The sequence below is a fragment of the Melospiza georgiana genome, chromosome 21 (genome assembly GCF_028018845.1).
Source record: "Melospiza georgiana isolate bMelGeo1 chromosome 21, bMelGeo1.pri, whole genome shotgun sequence".
Lineage (NCBI taxonomy): Eukaryota > Metazoa > Chordata > Aves > Passeriformes > Passerellidae > Melospiza > Melospiza georgiana.
The window spans coordinates 8,524,963-8,541,377 of NC_080450.1; the positions used below are offsets into that span (position 1 = coordinate 8,524,963).

Here is a 16,415-nt window from a genome sequence, read left to right on the forward strand (position 1 = left end):
ACATTCCACATGAGCACAACACAGGAGAAGCAAATGAGATGAGAATTGTTTTCCTTCTCTCTGAGGCTTCTCAGCTTCGCAGGAGAGACATCCTGGGCTAAGGGATTTTTCAGGGAATGTGAGTACCACAGAGGCTTCCACAAAAGAGCTTCAAGGCTCTTTTTTTGGGAGAACTTGCATTTTCAGTTTCCATCTTTTTCACTGGCTTGCTCTTCTTCTCATCTCACTGTCCCTGGTGAAATCCTGCTGATAATTAAAATTCAATGTTTGGATACAGCTCACTGCAGCTCGTGGGCCAATCCATACTGGAGCCAAGAAATTAGCAGGATATTTTTGCACTTCTTCAGCATTTCTCCCAGCAGATCCTCAAGGGTTTTCTCCAGTGGTGATTAAGTTTCTCAGTACTCTTGGGAGATGGTGACTGCTTAGGAAGGTTCTCAGCAGTGGGAGGGCAAACCCACAGCCAGGATGGTGCCTGGAGGTGAATGGAGCATCCTCTGGGATGTGCAGGGCACAGGGACAGGGGCTGGGAGTGGCAGCCGCTCCATGAATGATGGGCTGTCCTTGCTGGGGGTGATGCCTCAGGTTTTGGCTTTTGTATTTTTCAGATTCTGTGCTGCTTTAGTGTGTGGGTCTGGGTTCACATCAGGGGATGGTGATCTCTGTGCACAGAGCAGGGAGACAAAACAATTCCTGCTCCAGCTGGGCACCAAGGACAAATGATCCAAATCTCAGCCCAGGAGCACAAACACCGTGGGGTGGAGAGAGAAAAACAAGGATGGGACTGGATGGGCTAAAGTTGGAATGGGACAATGAACTGCAAGGTGCAAATGGAGCAGAACTGATCACAGTGAGAGACCCCGTGCCCGGTTGTGCATTTTGGGACCATTTTGGTTCATCTTGGGTGCAGCCGTGGCTGGGCTCTTGTGCTGCCCAAGGTGGATCCATGGAGGAGATCCTTTAAATAAATCCCTGCTTTATTCTGTAACTCTGTCCAGCCTCTGCTCTGGGTAACCCTTCTCAGGGCATCAGGGGCAGGGGTGTCACACAGGGGTCCCCTGCCCCATTTGTGGCTCCCAGTATTGACCAGTGCTCCAGCCCCAGCTCCAAAGTGAGTGCATTGAAAGTGTATTGATGACAAATGATTTGGATAATTTAGGGATATATGGTTTGATTATTTGGCAAAAAAATAAAAAATGTCAAGATAAACAAAAATGAATGCGTAAAATGGAATTGAAATATAAGCTCCTAGGAAATGGTAAAATAATTAATATGTCTGGCAACCATTACATTATCTGTTGTAGCAGGAGGGACAGTGAAGCAGGGACAGTGTCCCCACAGCAGCAGGGACTGTGGGAACAGTGGGGACAGTGTCCCTCCCTTCTAGCAGGGACAGTGTCTCCAGTGGCAATAGAGAGAGTGGGGACTGTCCCTGCTTTGTAGCAGCAAGTGTCTCTGGTGGCAGGAGGGACAGCAGGGACAGCAGGGACAGCAGGGACAGTGTCCCCGGTGGCAGCAGGGACAGCAGGGACAGTGGGACATGGGGACAGCAGGGACAACAGGGACAGTGTCCCCGGTGGCATTAGGGACAGTGGAACAGCAGGGACAGTGGGGACAGCAGTGACACTGGGGACAGCAGGGACAGCAGACAGTGTCCCCGGTGGCATTAGGGACAGCAGGGACAGCAGGGACAGTGGGACAGCAGGGACAGAGTCCTCCCGGCAGTGCGGGTGCCCGGGGCCGTGCGCGGGCTGCTGGCACCATCTAGTGGGGTTGGTGCGGGCACAGCCCCGTGTCCCTGCGCTGTCCCTGGGCACCAGCCCGGCCCCAATTCCCCCTGGGGGTCTGCCCCAGCCCATCCCACACACCGGGCTTGGCTGGGTGGGTTCGTGCCCGCTGTCCCCCTGGGTGCCCCACGGTACCAAGGGTGCCCCAGGTTGGGTTTGGGGGCACAGGGCAGAGCTGGCACCTCCCTGGACGGGCTCAGCATGGCCTGGCCTCATCCTCTTCACCCTCCCCACGGGGTCTGAGGGGTCACTGGGGATACTGGGCTGTGGGGTGACATCTGGGTGAGCCACTGACCCCACACAGAGGATCCAGACCCTGATCCTGGGCTGGGCCGTGGATCTTCTGTGGGGGGGTCACCCAGGGTCCCCCTGCACTTGCCCTTCAACACCCAGCTGGACGTGTCCTGCACAAAATGCCTTTAGGAGAAGTGGGGGTGTGCAAACCAGGGGTTGGGGCTGCCCTACACCTTTTTTGTTGCAGGCTGTGTGACATTAACTCTTTTTCCTTTTTTTTCTTCCCCTGTTCCTCTTTCTCTTCTTCCTCTCCTTCATTTCCCCTTTTCTTTGCCAACATTTCAAAGCCCATTTCCCAGGTGTGGGGCAGTGCTGGGGTCACAGCAAACCCCAAGCCCCACCTGAGGGATGTTGGGGTTCAGGGCTCTCCTCAGGCTCCCCATCCCAGCAGAAGTGCCCTGCTAAGGTCACCCATGGCACAAGGAAAGGCTCCATCAGCACCAAGAAAAGCCTGAGATTTATTTCTTTGTGGGTTGGTTAAATAAAGAAGAGGGTTGGGGGAGGCCCAGATCTGTCTCTCTGGTTTCCCTCCTGTGCACAGAGGAAAAGCCCCAAATCCAGGGTCCCTTCCTTGCTCCCCTTGACCTGTGGCTGCTAGGGGACCAAGGCTGATGGCACAAAGCGGGAGGAGATCAGCAGGGCTCACAGGGAAGGGAATAAAACCAGCTGCAAAATCCCAACCTAAATTCCTCAGCATAACTCCTAGTTTCTACCGTCTCATATTGTCCTAATCCAAATTATCCATATTTTTATTACTCTAATTGTATTACCATTTTTATAACCATTTTATTCCTATTAAAGTTTTAAAATTTTAAAACCAAGCGATTGGCGTTTTTCACAGAGAGCAGCCATCCCTGGGGGCTCCTGCAGGACCGGGACACACTGGGGACATGTTCACACACTCGGGACAGGTTCTGGTGACTTCTTCGAGCTGGGTTTGATGAGCTCCAGGTTGGCCTCAAACACACCCAAGATAGCCCAGCTACCCTTGGAGGCACAACAATCAGCGGGATGGCTTCTGTTGCAGTGTTGGAAACAAAAAGGTGTAACAAAAGGCAAAATAACAAACAGAAAAACTGAGCTAGGTGCCAGACGTTCTTGCTCCTCCTAAATCACCTCACAAAAGCAATTCGTTTCTTTGTTCACTCCTTTTTCTAGTTCATTGCTTGGGCGGGACTTTTTGGCTTCTGTCCAATTAGCTGTCCTTAAGTTGGAGGTGAAGTCTCCTAAGTCTCACGAGGTGACTTTTCACTTAATCAAGGAGAGAAGCTTCCAGACTTCCTTGCTTTTAAGGGGACAAAGGATAGTTTTGTCACTCCATCAACAAGAGGCACATTCCTACAGGGACACTTGGGAACGGCAGCTCAGGATCCTTCCCTGGGAATTTACAGCTCCATGGCAAACCAAGGGTGCAGATGGAGACACCTAAAGAACAGGGAGCCCTCAGCTTTGTGGGGCAGGGGATGCTGATGGGAAAAAAAGAAGAGGTGAAATTTCTTACAGTTTTGCTTTGTCTCATAAAAGTCCATAATAAAATGAAATAAATAAATAAATAAAATCTCTAACCACACACTTCAGACTGACCCCTCTCCCAGAGGAGCTGTTTGATGCAGCCCTGGCCTGCACCGTTCTCACCTGCCCAGGTCAAGCCGGGGCTGAGGCTCAGGATTATTCAGTTGCCATTTCAGAGAGGGGCACTGGCCACAAAGGCAGCTCCCCCTCATCTCCAGCTGACCAGCAAAGCCACCTCCTCACACAGCACCTTCTCAAGGGCTGCTGCACTCAGCAAACCCTTGAGCAGCTGAGAGCTGGTCCATTCCCATTGCTGGCATGGAAATATTGACCACATGCTGAAGCCTTTTGTAGGTCAGGCAGCCATCTGGTCTTGCTGACAGACCTCCATGACCATGGTCAAAGATTCTCGTTTAGAGAAACTCACAGCTTGGATCAAATTTGAAAGACCAACCATAAACCTGCTGTAGCCTCTGCTCCAGCTCCAGGAATTAGAAAACCCAGTTTGACGTTTATTGGCTCATTTTCCTGAAATAGCTGAAGCTTATTCTACTTCTACTAATTAAAAACCATAATTTCTGGAGTGTGACTGTCTGGGTCTCCTGCCTGAGGTGGCAGGGGTGGGGGCAGCCAAGGAGCCCCTCCTTCATCCAGCACTGGCAGACCTGAATCCAGCACATAAAATAACCCAGCAGCTTTGCAGCAGATGAATGAAATAACGACACTTCACTCCTTTTTAATTTTTTTCCAAACAGTTAACATTTATTGATAACAATAAAAAAATCTTTTAAAGACTATCTGTATTTTATTACCAAGAATGAGGTATTATGTATACAAAACATTTACAGAATTTGATATGCAGTTCATGAGGAGGGACAGGGAAGTGAAGGACACTGATAACAGGAAAGGTGCCAACAGAAGAGTCACTGGCTGAGAGAAGGAAGAGCAGTATCACACAGAGAAAGACCAGGGTATGGGAAATTTAGTTAGACTGCAGTGATCAAGTCATATTGCCACAGCACTTTGCTTACAGGAAGATTAACTATTGTTTTTCTGGAATTTTATCTCCCTGGTTGTTTGTGCTGCAATGTGCTTTGAGCTCTAAATGATGTGTTAAGATCAAAAGCAGGAAAAACCCAAAGTGCCACTTTTGAGCCAGCTCAAGTGAAAAACAAAAATATAGCTCTTCAGACTTGAAAAGGGACTGCAACTCAAAAAGGTCTACAAAGGCAGACACCTGGACAAGATGTGGAGTGTTGAATGGAGCAGATTCTTTAGAGTTGTCAGCAAAATCGCCATCTGAGAGAAAGAGAGAGAGAGAAAGGGACCATCTTCAGCCCTTACAGCCTGGTGAATGGAAGAGTGAGTGCCATGAGTGTCAGCAGGTGAACCTCACTGTGCTCCAGCTGCTCTCCCTGTGCTATCAAGCCTGGCTCCTGGGGTCAGGAATTTGGGCAGAGCTCCTGGGAGCAGCCCTGGAGCCACAGCCTGTGCAAGTGGCTGGGAGCTGTGTGACACCAAAGCAGTGACCTGAGTCCCTAAGTAACAGCCAAACCTCCACCTTCAGCTTCTGAGTCCTAAAAGAGCTCCAGAACAGATCCACTTGGTTCAGTTTAAGGAGGTTGGTCTCTGAGCACCTCTGTTACTAAAATACCTGTCAGCTCTGGTGCCACAGCCAGAACGGGGCTGCAGCAGAGCTGCTCCTGTCAGGGGTCTGTCACCTGCCTCTCCAGAGCCCTGCAGGCATAAAAAAGCTTCACACTGAGTTCAGGACCAGCATCCCTCAGGCAGGGGATCCAGAATCCCGAGTGAGTTCTGCTTTCCAAGTGCAACACCTCCTGAAGCTCCTCCACCCCTTACCCAAGCCAGACCCTATCCCATTTCCCAGATGGGACTGCAGCCAGCACAGAAGCTCCTTGTGCCTGCAGGGACATTTTGGCTCTAGCAAGGGTAAGGAAAGATCAAGAAGGGTCTAACTGTGCAAATCCTGCTGCATTTCAGACCAAAATCATCTCTGCTCCACTGCCAGGTGTGGTCTGTGTCTGACAGTTCAGTCTTTGGGGCCTTTTGCTGTGCATAGAGAGAGGGCTGGAGAAGGAAGAACAACTGAACAGAGTTCAGCAAGGGTCCAGCTTGGGCCTGGAACAGGGACAGAATCCCAAATGGCAGAATCCCAAATCCCTGGCCAACAGGGACAGAATCCCAAATGGCAGATCACCTCTGACAGTGGCAGTAGTGAAAATGGTGGAGAAAATCCTTAAATATCTTCTCCTGTATCACTCAGAGGGAAGATCCCTGTGCTCCCTGCTCTCAGCAAGGCTGACCAGAACTGAGGTGCTCTATTTCTGCCAGGCACTGGGAAAGACAGGAGGTCCCAGGGAGGGAGAAGTGCTCAGGAAGGATGGAAGCCACACCTCCTTCAGACTGCTTTGAGCAGCAAGCTGAAGCTCTGCATAAATTCCTGACAAGAAGAAAACCTCAGTAAAATCCATTTGCTTGGAATGCACTAAGGAAGCAGAGTGAAGCTCCAGCACAGGGCTGGGAAAAGAAGCTCAGAGCAGCTCTGGATGAGCCCAGAGTGACACAGTGGGGGAGAGCCTGCTCTCCACCTCTCTCTCCACAGTGCTCCATGCACAAATCCAAGGAAAGAACAAATTGCTTTAGCCCAGCAAGACCCAGAGCTCAAATTCCCCAGAAATGTGCTCATACAAAAAGTATATTCAGTGTTACAGCCTGGCCACAGCTCTGTGGGCATGCTTTGAAAAAAATGGACTCACAAAGTCAAGTATCCAGCAACTGCTGTTCTTTGTCTTGGACATCATTAGTGGCAACAGGAGAACAGTTTGCAGCACTGGAATATCACAGGGGATCTCTCAGGATGGAAAGAAATGTCCTGACAGGAGACTTGCAGTTGATCTCTAATGCACTACGGAGCATTTTTGGTAGGGTTTTTCTTTTTCCCTTTTTAACATCTACACAGTTAAAAAAAGAAATCATTCTTAACTGATGCACTGGTTGTTTTTCCTTTTCAGTAAGAGCCCTTGTGTTCAGAGTTAGGATTTGTGCAAGCACACTTGCAAAAATATTTATGGCTGATTTAGGAAAAAGGGTTAAAGTTAAGAGACAAGCTGTTGGATCTAACAAAGATCAAAACCACTAAGTGTAAAATTCAAACAGCTACTTTACTATCTATAAAAGGCTTTTTGGGGTAGGGATTTTTTTGCACAATTGCCAGTTGAATATGCTGTATTGCAATCAGCTGCCATGGGCGAGGGACCAGCCATCACATCCATTTGCTTTTCAGCTGTTGTGGCACTACCTGGAAATCATGGAGCTGGAATGGGACTGGCTAGAGGAGGTGGTGGCAGCACTGAGCTGGGAGAATCCACTGTGGCTTGATTCAAGGCTGGTCATAGATCCCCTGCAGGAGGGAAAAAAGAAGAAAGCAGTTTAAAGCTTCAGAACACACAAAGATTTTGATTTCTGCTCTGTATCTATACTATGTTTGTACACTGAATAAAAAGCAAGTAACAGCTTTGGTGCAGATACTCAAAAGCTTTTCTGCCTCACCACATAAAGCAATGAGGACACTGCACTTCTTTCAAAAACCAGATGCTGTTCAAAGAGACAGAGATTTCATTTCAGTCAAATTTATCCACTGGCAGAAAATGAAATTCAACAACTGGAATTTGAATCGCACTTCCTTCTACAGGACAAGCTGCCAAGCCCAACAAACTCTCAAAGCAGAGCCAAATGACCAGTGATATTGCCACCAGACAACCAATTAATCCCTTTTACAAATTACTTGCCATCAGTGCAACTTTTTAAATACAATTTACTTGTATTTAAGTGAAGGTTTGACATTGGCTGCCCTTGGCCAGACATACCTGAAATCTTCAGATCCTATCACTTCTGTATAGTACATGACTTTACATTTGTGAGAGGACACCTGTAGAGATGCCAGCACATCATCCACACGAGGCAGGTTGGTTGTAGCACAGGCAGGCATGCTGTGGAATTTCCACTGTAAAATGTAGAAGCCAGGCCACCTGGTCACATGGGAGCCCTGCAAGCAGACACAACAAAAATCAAAAATTAACTCGGTTAACAGAGATTTGTAGGCTTGACTTTGCTTTTCTAAGCTTAGAAAAAGTGCCTACATGCCCAGAATTTTTGTCCAATGCTAATACTGGCAGTGCTGGAAGACTCCCCCCACACAACATCCTTATCAAATCTGGGATGGAACACCAGCAGTTCTACAGTGTTGAGGGGTTAGGATTTAATATGCTAAAAGGACAAGTTCTGCTTTAAAACAATATCCATTTTTCAATTTATTTTCATTCACAGCTGTCCTTTGAGACTGTGAAAAGAGCAGTCAAGGCTTCTGCCTCACAGTTTAAGAGGTCACTGCCCATATTTCCAGTTTAACATTTCTATCTTGGTGACTTAAGGAGCTGCTTTTTCAGAGGCTCGTTTGACTCATTTCAAATCAACAGGAACAGCAGTGGCAGTGTGTGACTGTAAAAATGCTGCATGTTATATCAAACCTGGAATTAAAGGACAGGTTGCAAATGGCATAAAAAAATCCTTCAGGAGCTTTGGCCATCAGGAGCTCTTACACTGCCCCTGAGAGGGCAAACACACAGAAGCTCAGCCTTGATTTCCAGCGTTCTCTTATCACTGAGGGCAGGCACTGTGATATTCCTCAAACACAGAATATTTGCTTCAGGAAATAACTGTCAGAATTACAGCCCAAAGCATGTTTTGTTACTTTCTGGCTGTGCATTTTAGGTGTTCCTCCACATGTTCCTTACTGATCCATCTCAGTCCTTAGCAGACCTGAAGCAACTTCCCCTCCCAGCAGATCCCACATAAATCCCATCCCTGCTCCCTGCAGCACCCAGCCTGGAACAGCAGCTAAATGCTGGCCAAAAGCAAGCCCAGCACTGAGTCACCAGCACTCAGTCATCAGTGCTGTGAGTAAGAACAGGCAGTTTGGGCTCCATCTGCCCCCACAGGGCTCTGCCTGCCTCACCTGCACACTCTCCCCTTCTTTGCAGATCAGGGGAGACTCCACCATGCTGTAGTCACGCCCCAGCTGCCAGACTTTGTCTATCAACTGGACGTTGTTCCCACCAGGAGATGTAATGCTGTGAGCTCCCAGGGAGTCCTTCTTGGGAGGCTGTGGGGCTCTTTTGGAATGGAAGATGTTAAAAACAATGTCGCCCTTGCACACGTCAAAATCCCACGTGATCACCGACGAGGCGTCCACGATCTGGATGAGAACCTGAGGCAGGAAAGGCACATTAGACAACAGCAATTTGCTCTCTAAAAACAAACTCCTACAGGAAAAAAATACAAAGAACAGAGCTTTTTTATTGCTGGGCGTAGTTTCTACTCTTAAAAAGGCTTTTTAATAGTCAAAAAAAGACATTGCAGATACAAATTCCCCCCTGATGGGGGTGCCTATTCTTCTTACTTTCAGAAGCTTTCAAGCAGCTTCTGAGAAGTTTGTTTGCTTTGGTTAGAAGAATATGGCTTTGAACAGAATGAAAACCAGTGATATTCTCTAAATGGCAACAAAATAACAGGAGGAACAATCACAAACTTCAGCTATTAAAGCATCACCATGCACCAGCTCCAGAAGGTGGAAGCACAGGAGCTAAATAAACAAGCAATAAAACATTCCCAGGCCAAGAGACTGAGCTCAGAGCAGAGGGCTGAGATGAAAATGAAAGCAAAGGGCAGCTGGAGCTGTACCTCATGTGGAGCTCCTTTGAAGACACTTGCAGACTGGTAGATTGTTTCAGTCCAAAGCTTGATGTCTTCATTTTCCAACTCTTCTGCTGTCCGGTAGAGGGACTTGGGAACCAGCCCACCCTCTGGTACTTCACACTAAAAAAAAAAAAAAAAAAAAAAATCATTAAAAATTATCTCCTGTGACCATCCCATCATGTTCTCTGCCTTCCAGCTTCAGAAACAAACATTCGGCAATATTCTGGAAAAGGGAACAGTCTGAAAGTAATTTTACAGCTTGTACATGATATATTGGTAATTCTTTATCAAATTATCTGGGTGAGGTAGAACTGCACACCAGGGGAACAGATCTTGTCATACACAACAGCCAGCACCCAGAAAGGGACTGTGTAAAGGCTGTAATTATCATTTACACCACCTTACACTGAAGAAAGATGGGAGGCACTTCAGAATCCGGAGGGAAGTGGCAACAGTGACTAAGTCTGAAAAACAGAGCTACAGTAACCTGAAAGAACAGTGGTAGCTAAATTTAAGGATGGAGAGTGGGCAGATACAAAAAGTTTCCAAGCAGGTAAAAATATACTGCAGCCAGGAAAATTAACAGTTTTGAAGTTACAGCTGTCTGACAGCTCAGAACTGGAAGTGGTTACACAACTTCCCTAAGCAAATTTCTGTTTTAAGGAGCCTGTAGCAATGAAGTTGACAGGAGGTTCCACAGAAGTGTCTGGGGAAGTAGAAATGTTTGGTAATTGAATTACAACAGAGAATTGAAAAGATCTCAGAGAAGTCATTTTTGTTCAAATACTCAGAAATAAAGAAGAAGGGAGAGACTGCCTGTACTAGCAGGAAGTATTGTAGCAATTTGCTTTCTGGTAACATTTTTGCTTACATAAACCGTGGATTTTGCCAGCTTTAAGCTCCAAATTAGATAACACTGAAAGCTACTGCTGCAACAAAAAGCAGCCCACTGGAGATAAACATATGCTCCACTCCAACACATCCAACTGTACTTCATTATCATTTGAGACTCTATTGGAACTGACACAGCTGAATTTTCAAGAATGGTACAGAAATTAATTTAGAGAGTGTACAGGGGCTGAGAACACACCCAGCCTGTGTAGTCAAAAGCATTACATGTGAAACAAACCTTACATTATCAGTGAGATGTTAAATGCCAGGTCCAGCTGATACCCAAGGTCCAGGCAGGAAACAGCAGCATTGTCACATGCCTGAGAAATTACAGTATCCTGCAGTAAAACCACTTTTCTGGTTTGCTGGGGGTAACTGCACACTCTGTGTGGAGAGACTGGGCTGTTTGCTGAGCCCTCCTAGCAGATGTGCCTCAAGTTCCTTGGGCTCCTTATGGGATCAGATTTTTAGGAGACACAGATTCTCTGGATCAGCTGGTGGTGACAGCTCTTGCTCTGAGCTCTGCTACCATGTTTGCCTGAACTTTCCAGGGAACAGACTGTGGCTTTTAGCTGTGCTTGGCTGTTTTGATAAGGTATTTGATCAAGATACTCATCCAAGAGAAGCACTGTACTGTTCTTTTAAAAGGGGATCCAGAAAACAGCACTGAGCCATGAATCCTACACCATAACCCCCACCTCTAAACTGCACCAACAACCATTCTGTATTTCTTTGCTTAGAGGAAAAATAATAATTAAAAAAAAAACCACAAGTAAGTTGCTATATGCAATAGTTTATATTCATACCATGCACTCTCCACCGAGGAAATCAGGGATAATTTCTTTATCTATGTAATCCAGCAGTCCCCCAGGACCCTGGTAGTCATTTCCAGCATAAATAAGGAATTTCTTTCTGGTGTTGTCATCAATGAATGGACTAACCTACAAAGAAAGAAAAACAGAACAGATCAGGCCTTCATGTTTTTCTCAAGTCAATTTACATTGTTTCCAAGTCAATTTTGAAGGAATCAGTTTTGATCACACTGAGCATTACCATCCTGGTTATGCAAAGTCCCCAGCACAAACAAGCCAAATTAACCAACTGTGTAATCAGCTTCTTAGGTGATGGTTTTTAATCCACTCCAGGAATTCTATATGAAGGACATGTTTCCAAAAGGGAATATTTGCTGCACATGCAGCCTGATCTCTGAAGTGCTTTTACAAACTCAGAGAGCTGAGGAACACCTTGGATTACACACATACCAGTGTCCAGAGAACTGGGAATACTCGAGGTGCTCTTAGGATAAGCAGACGACCCAAGGTCTCGGGGTAATTGGCTTCAACCACCTCAATGATCCTCAGAAGGGCCTTGACACCAGGTCTCCATAAATGCCTCATGTTCAAACCTTCCAGATCTACCAGGCAGGTCCAAGAGCTGAATTTGAGAGAGATAAAAAGAAAAATCTCAATAACATCAAAATTCTCGTTGCTTATGCAAGTGCCCAACACACTGAAATGTGGGGACCCTCTGCATGTTTTGCTTTATTCTGTTTTACCTCCTTTGTGCTGCCTGTAGGCACTGGAGTTTAAGGGGTGTGCAGTGATCACTCTGCACACTCTCCTACAGACATTTTAGATTCCAGATAAAAGTTCAGTTCATATAAAGCCAAAAAAGGATCCTGTCAACAGTCAGCCCAGAGATTAAACCATTGCTTTTACTGGGAGATCATTTAAGTGGCCACAATGCTGCTCTGAAGCAATTTGACATTCTCAGAGCAGATTTTCTACTGCACAACAGTGCCAATACATGTCAAAGCTAATTCTGTTGTCAGATCTCAGGGAAGGAAGCTTTTTCTATAGGAAGAGATATGTTCTTAATACTAACCACTGAGCTGCAGCATGTGTTTCAGTTTCTTTCCAAGTTCAGGTCTTGCCCTGGGCAGGAATTCAAGATTTACAGCTGTGCTGCACCAGCCAGCAGACATTACATTATGCATAAGGCTCCTATGAAACACCAAACCCTTCTTTGTTTCACTTTAAATGTTTAATACACAGCCCTTTAGGATTATGGCTACAAATGAAGATGCAGGAGGCAGCACCATTCAGCTGTTAAACACGTGAGAGCTCTCCCTTGGATCTGAACTCCCTTGGGGAGCTGGGGTAGCAAGGTCTGTGACAAGGAAATGATAAGCAGGCACACCCCACAGCCTGGACCTTGCAGATTAGGAGAAGGAAACTGGAGAGAGTTCAAGAAACGTGGCATCTCTTCAGGGCTGGTCCTGCCTTCATTCCATGCCCTTAAATCCATTTTGCAGTTACCACCTTCACAAGTGACCCCTACAATGACTTCAAGATGGGCTAGAAAACCACTTTTGACTGAACCTCACATGAAGTCAGGCCAAAACCTGGAAAACCAGATCCCAGGTTTTACAGGAGCCTCATGACCTCACCTTGAATCAACAGCTGAGTAGCCACACATAATAAATGGAGAATGCAAAGCAGAACTGTGTACTGAGCCTTGGAGTCATGGATGAACAAGTGACATGGAAGCCACACCTTAAACTACTGGAACTGTTACTCATGACACCATCATGGCCTGATTTTCTGGCAGCCTGCACCAATGCCCAGTGCCTGGAAAATCTCCCCCACAGAACAGACAGGTTTGGGAGTTAGGCTGCACTGCTGTGCAGTAGGAGGGAGCAGAAGAGAAACAGCCCCAACAGAACCATGATGAGCACAAGGCCAAGGCTGCTGGGCAGGTGATGTGTGTCCCTCAGGCTTCCCCAGGCACATTCCCTCCAGCCCCACTAATTGGGGAGGCTCTTAATTAACCATATGATTGTACCTGCATGTGAGACACAGCCTACCCTCTGCTTGTTCCACTGCCTGATATTCCCCCCACATCCCAGGAAAGCAGCTCCTTCCCACAGAGCAGACTTTACCTTATTGGCCTGCCAAATACTTTTGTATTCTCCTCACATCTCCTCAGCCCTTCTTCATTTATTGAAAGAACCTGCACAAAAAAGAGTGGGGTTTAGAAAAGACAGTCTCAAATTCAGTAGGATAAAGAAAATATGTTTATATCCAAAGATTAATTGAAACAAGATCAAACCAGCATAAACTTGCCCCCCTGCCAAAGAATTCATTAAAATCACTACAAATGCCCTTAATTGCTCAGAAATTAAAGCCCCTTTTGAAATCACAGAAAGTAACCTTGAAACACAACTAGGGCAAGCAAACAAAAGTTAGTGTCTGCTTGGAAATGCTACTAGGAGAGAAAAATAAAACCCTCTCCCTGTTTTTAACAGTCACTATGGCTACTCCTGTCATTACTAGGAGTCAAAAAAAGTCAGTGCAAACCTGGAATTCTGCCAGCTTTCTGCTTGGAAGCTGAGCAGAACCACAGTAACAGTCTGAGTGATGAAGAAGGCAGAAGTACAGGCAAGCACTTTCTCTTTAAAAATAAATGATTCTTATCCCTGGAGTACAGACTGGACAAACTGCTGAGTGTGGCATTTTCCCTTCTGTACAAGAGCAGAGACTGCAGTCTGAAACCCTGCACAAGTGCAGAAGAATCTGTGCAAATCCCCATCAGTAACCACAGGAGCTGCCAGGAACTCCACCTTTCCATCAGCCTGCAGAACACATCAGGAACAGTTACCAGGGGCTTTCAGAGGTATTCCAACCAAACACTGATGGAAATGTTACCCATGACACTGTCATGGCCTGATTTTTTGGCAGCCTGCACCAATGCCCAGTGCCTGGAAAATCTCCCCCACAAATAGATTTGGGAGTTGGGCTGCACTGCTCTGCAGCAGAAGGGAGCAGAAGAGAAACAGCCCCAAGAGAAGCATTATGAGAACACCTGGGGTGTGACAAATGTGTATTTTATGATTGGCTTTTCACAAATATTGAAATGAATATTATATGTGTTGTGTTAGAAAGCAATGCTGTTTTATTCCCTTAAGTAGTGTGTTAAATATAGTTTTAGATTATAACAAAATGTTAAAATAGAAACTATGCCATGTAGGATACTTTTTTTCTAAAGAAAGGACTCATACTGAGATAGCAGTCACAGGACACCTGAATCTTTCAGAGAAATTGAATTTATTGCTCCGTTATCAGGAGAAAGGAACTTCTGAACTTCTTCCTGCCTTGCTCGGGCAGGATGATGCCATCAGGATTAAGAGGAAGAAGCTGACACTGACCAGAGAGAATCCTGTATTTGAATGGAATTTATGCTTCATGTATGAGATGTATGAATATGCAACAGGTTATTGTTTTTAAGGGTTAATCCTTTGTTAATGTGGGTCCTTTTTCGGGCTTATTTTGCCCAGAAAAAGGTACCCAGACATCCATAACTCTTTGTTTCTATTGTCTCATATTGTCCTAATCCAAATTGTCCAAATTATTATTACTCTAATTGTATTACTATTTTTCTAACCATTTTATTACTATGAAACATTTAAAATTTTCCACCCAAGCCATTGGCTTTGTTCCCATGGGGTTTCTGGCTGCAATCCTGTGCTGCTGCTTTGGGAACACTCACGTAGCGCAGCAGGGCCTCCTCCCCCAGCGCTCGCACCAGGCCCTTGGTGTCCATCTGGCCCAGCCTCAGCACGTACAGAGGGCGCCCGTCTGCACAGAGACACAAAAAACACAGCAGGAGACATTTGAGAGAGCTCTTCTAAAAAATTCAGACGGAAACAAACCATAACAGTTAAATCTCCCCTGTAGGAGGAAGAATCAAGAGCAGCCGGCAACATAAACATCACTCAGTGCAGCCACACCAACAGATTATCCGTAAATGAGCTACAAAATGATCATATCCTGATTGAGAAATAGCTCCCTGACCTTCATGGAAAGTTCAAAGGACTTGGAGTGCATCAGTTCACTCCAGACCTTGGTATACACAATTAATGACACAGACTATTCTTAGCTTCCAGGACAGCTCAGGTACACCAATGAACTGAAGCTTTCCTGTGACTGCAGAGCTGCAAGGAAGGCTCCAAGGCATTTATCACATGTGATTTTTTAACTCTCCAGTGCTCTGGAGAAATAGCCATCCTGACATCTGGGAATCAAAGAAACCAAGGGTTAACCCAGAGCCTGCCCTCTGCAGAGCCTGCTGGATGGAGCCACACTCAGCTCTGCCCCTGCACGCTGTGCAGAACTGGCACACAGCCCTGCTAATGCAGGTTAGCCTGGTGAGAACAGACTCTGCTTCTGCTGGACCTTCTGCATTAGAGCCCTGCCCAGCCACAGTCAGCCTGACACTGGCAGCATACTCAGGCATCAAGGTGAATTACTGTGTTGGCTGAAATTGATAATCAAAGTTTGCTTTTTTGGCTCTTAGTTGTAGAAAACAGCTCCCAGCCTCCCTCTAAAGTTGTGATGCACTTGTTAGGCTTTTCTTCATCTATTTTAATACACAGGCTAAACAATCACGAGCTTATAAGAGGGAATATGTTAGCATACAACATAAAAAGAAGAAAAAGAGGAAGCTTTCTACATAAAAATCTCCCTCAAGTCTTGTTGTCTGTGCAGCTTCACTTCCCTCCAACAGCTGCAAGAGAGGTTATCAAATTATCAAATTACCTTTGGGACACAAGGGGAGAAACTGCAAAAAACATACTATTAAGAAAACCAACAAACAACCAAAACTGCAGAGTCAAGGCCAGTTATTTACTTGACAAAGACACTGCCCCCATGAAAGTTCACAGTGTTTTATGTTTTATCAGGTGGACAAGAAGAAAATGTTATTTTAACATGGGCACACACTTATCTTGGAATGTACTGTTTAGCTTTTGAAACACTAAACAAAAACTGCTATTAAGCTTCATGGCAGGTCTCCCTCCCTCCCTCCCTCCCAGACACAGATTTCTCCAAACCCAAACCAACAGCTCAGTAACCCTGGTCCATCCAAATGACACATGAAGGAGACTCTCAGCTGACAGTGCTCTGTTATCACTATACAATTTATATTCCATTAGAGCTTTGTGGCTTTAAAAAGACATTAGATTGAAGCATTCCTGTCAAAATAAGAGCCATTCAGATGTATAGAAATCTGTGCTAATTGCAAGCCAAAATAATAACTTCTTTCTTTAGCACTGATAGTTCACTCTAAACAACATGCTTCATTATCACTGCTGCCCTT

General features: G+C 45.9%; 1 protein-coding gene across 1 annotated transcript in view; it reads right to left on the bottom strand.

The window, feature by feature from the left end:
* Nucleotides 1-4,339: 4,339 nt before the first annotated feature.
* Nucleotides 4,340-16,415, bottom strand: part of SEC14L1 (SEC14 like lipid binding 1) — a 46,121-nt gene continuing 34,045 nt past the window's right edge. Inside the window, exons 9-16 of the mRNA XM_058038754.1 lie at nt 14,808-14,896; nt 13,201-13,271; nt 11,522-11,693; nt 11,066-11,200; nt 9,354-9,488; nt 8,629-8,880; nt 7,481-7,659; nt 4,340-7,014 (exon numbers count right to left, since the gene is read on the bottom strand). Of these exons, the coding sequence (XP_057894737.1) occupies nt 6,909-7,014; nt 7,481-7,659; nt 8,629-8,880; nt 9,354-9,488; nt 11,066-11,200; nt 11,522-11,693; nt 13,201-13,271; nt 14,808-14,896 (1,139 nt within the window). The 3' untranslated portion in view covers nt 4,340-6,908. The remainder of the gene's footprint in view (nt 7,015-7,480; nt 7,660-8,628; nt 8,881-9,353; nt 9,489-11,065; nt 11,201-11,521; nt 11,694-13,200; nt 13,272-14,807; nt 14,897-16,415) is intronic.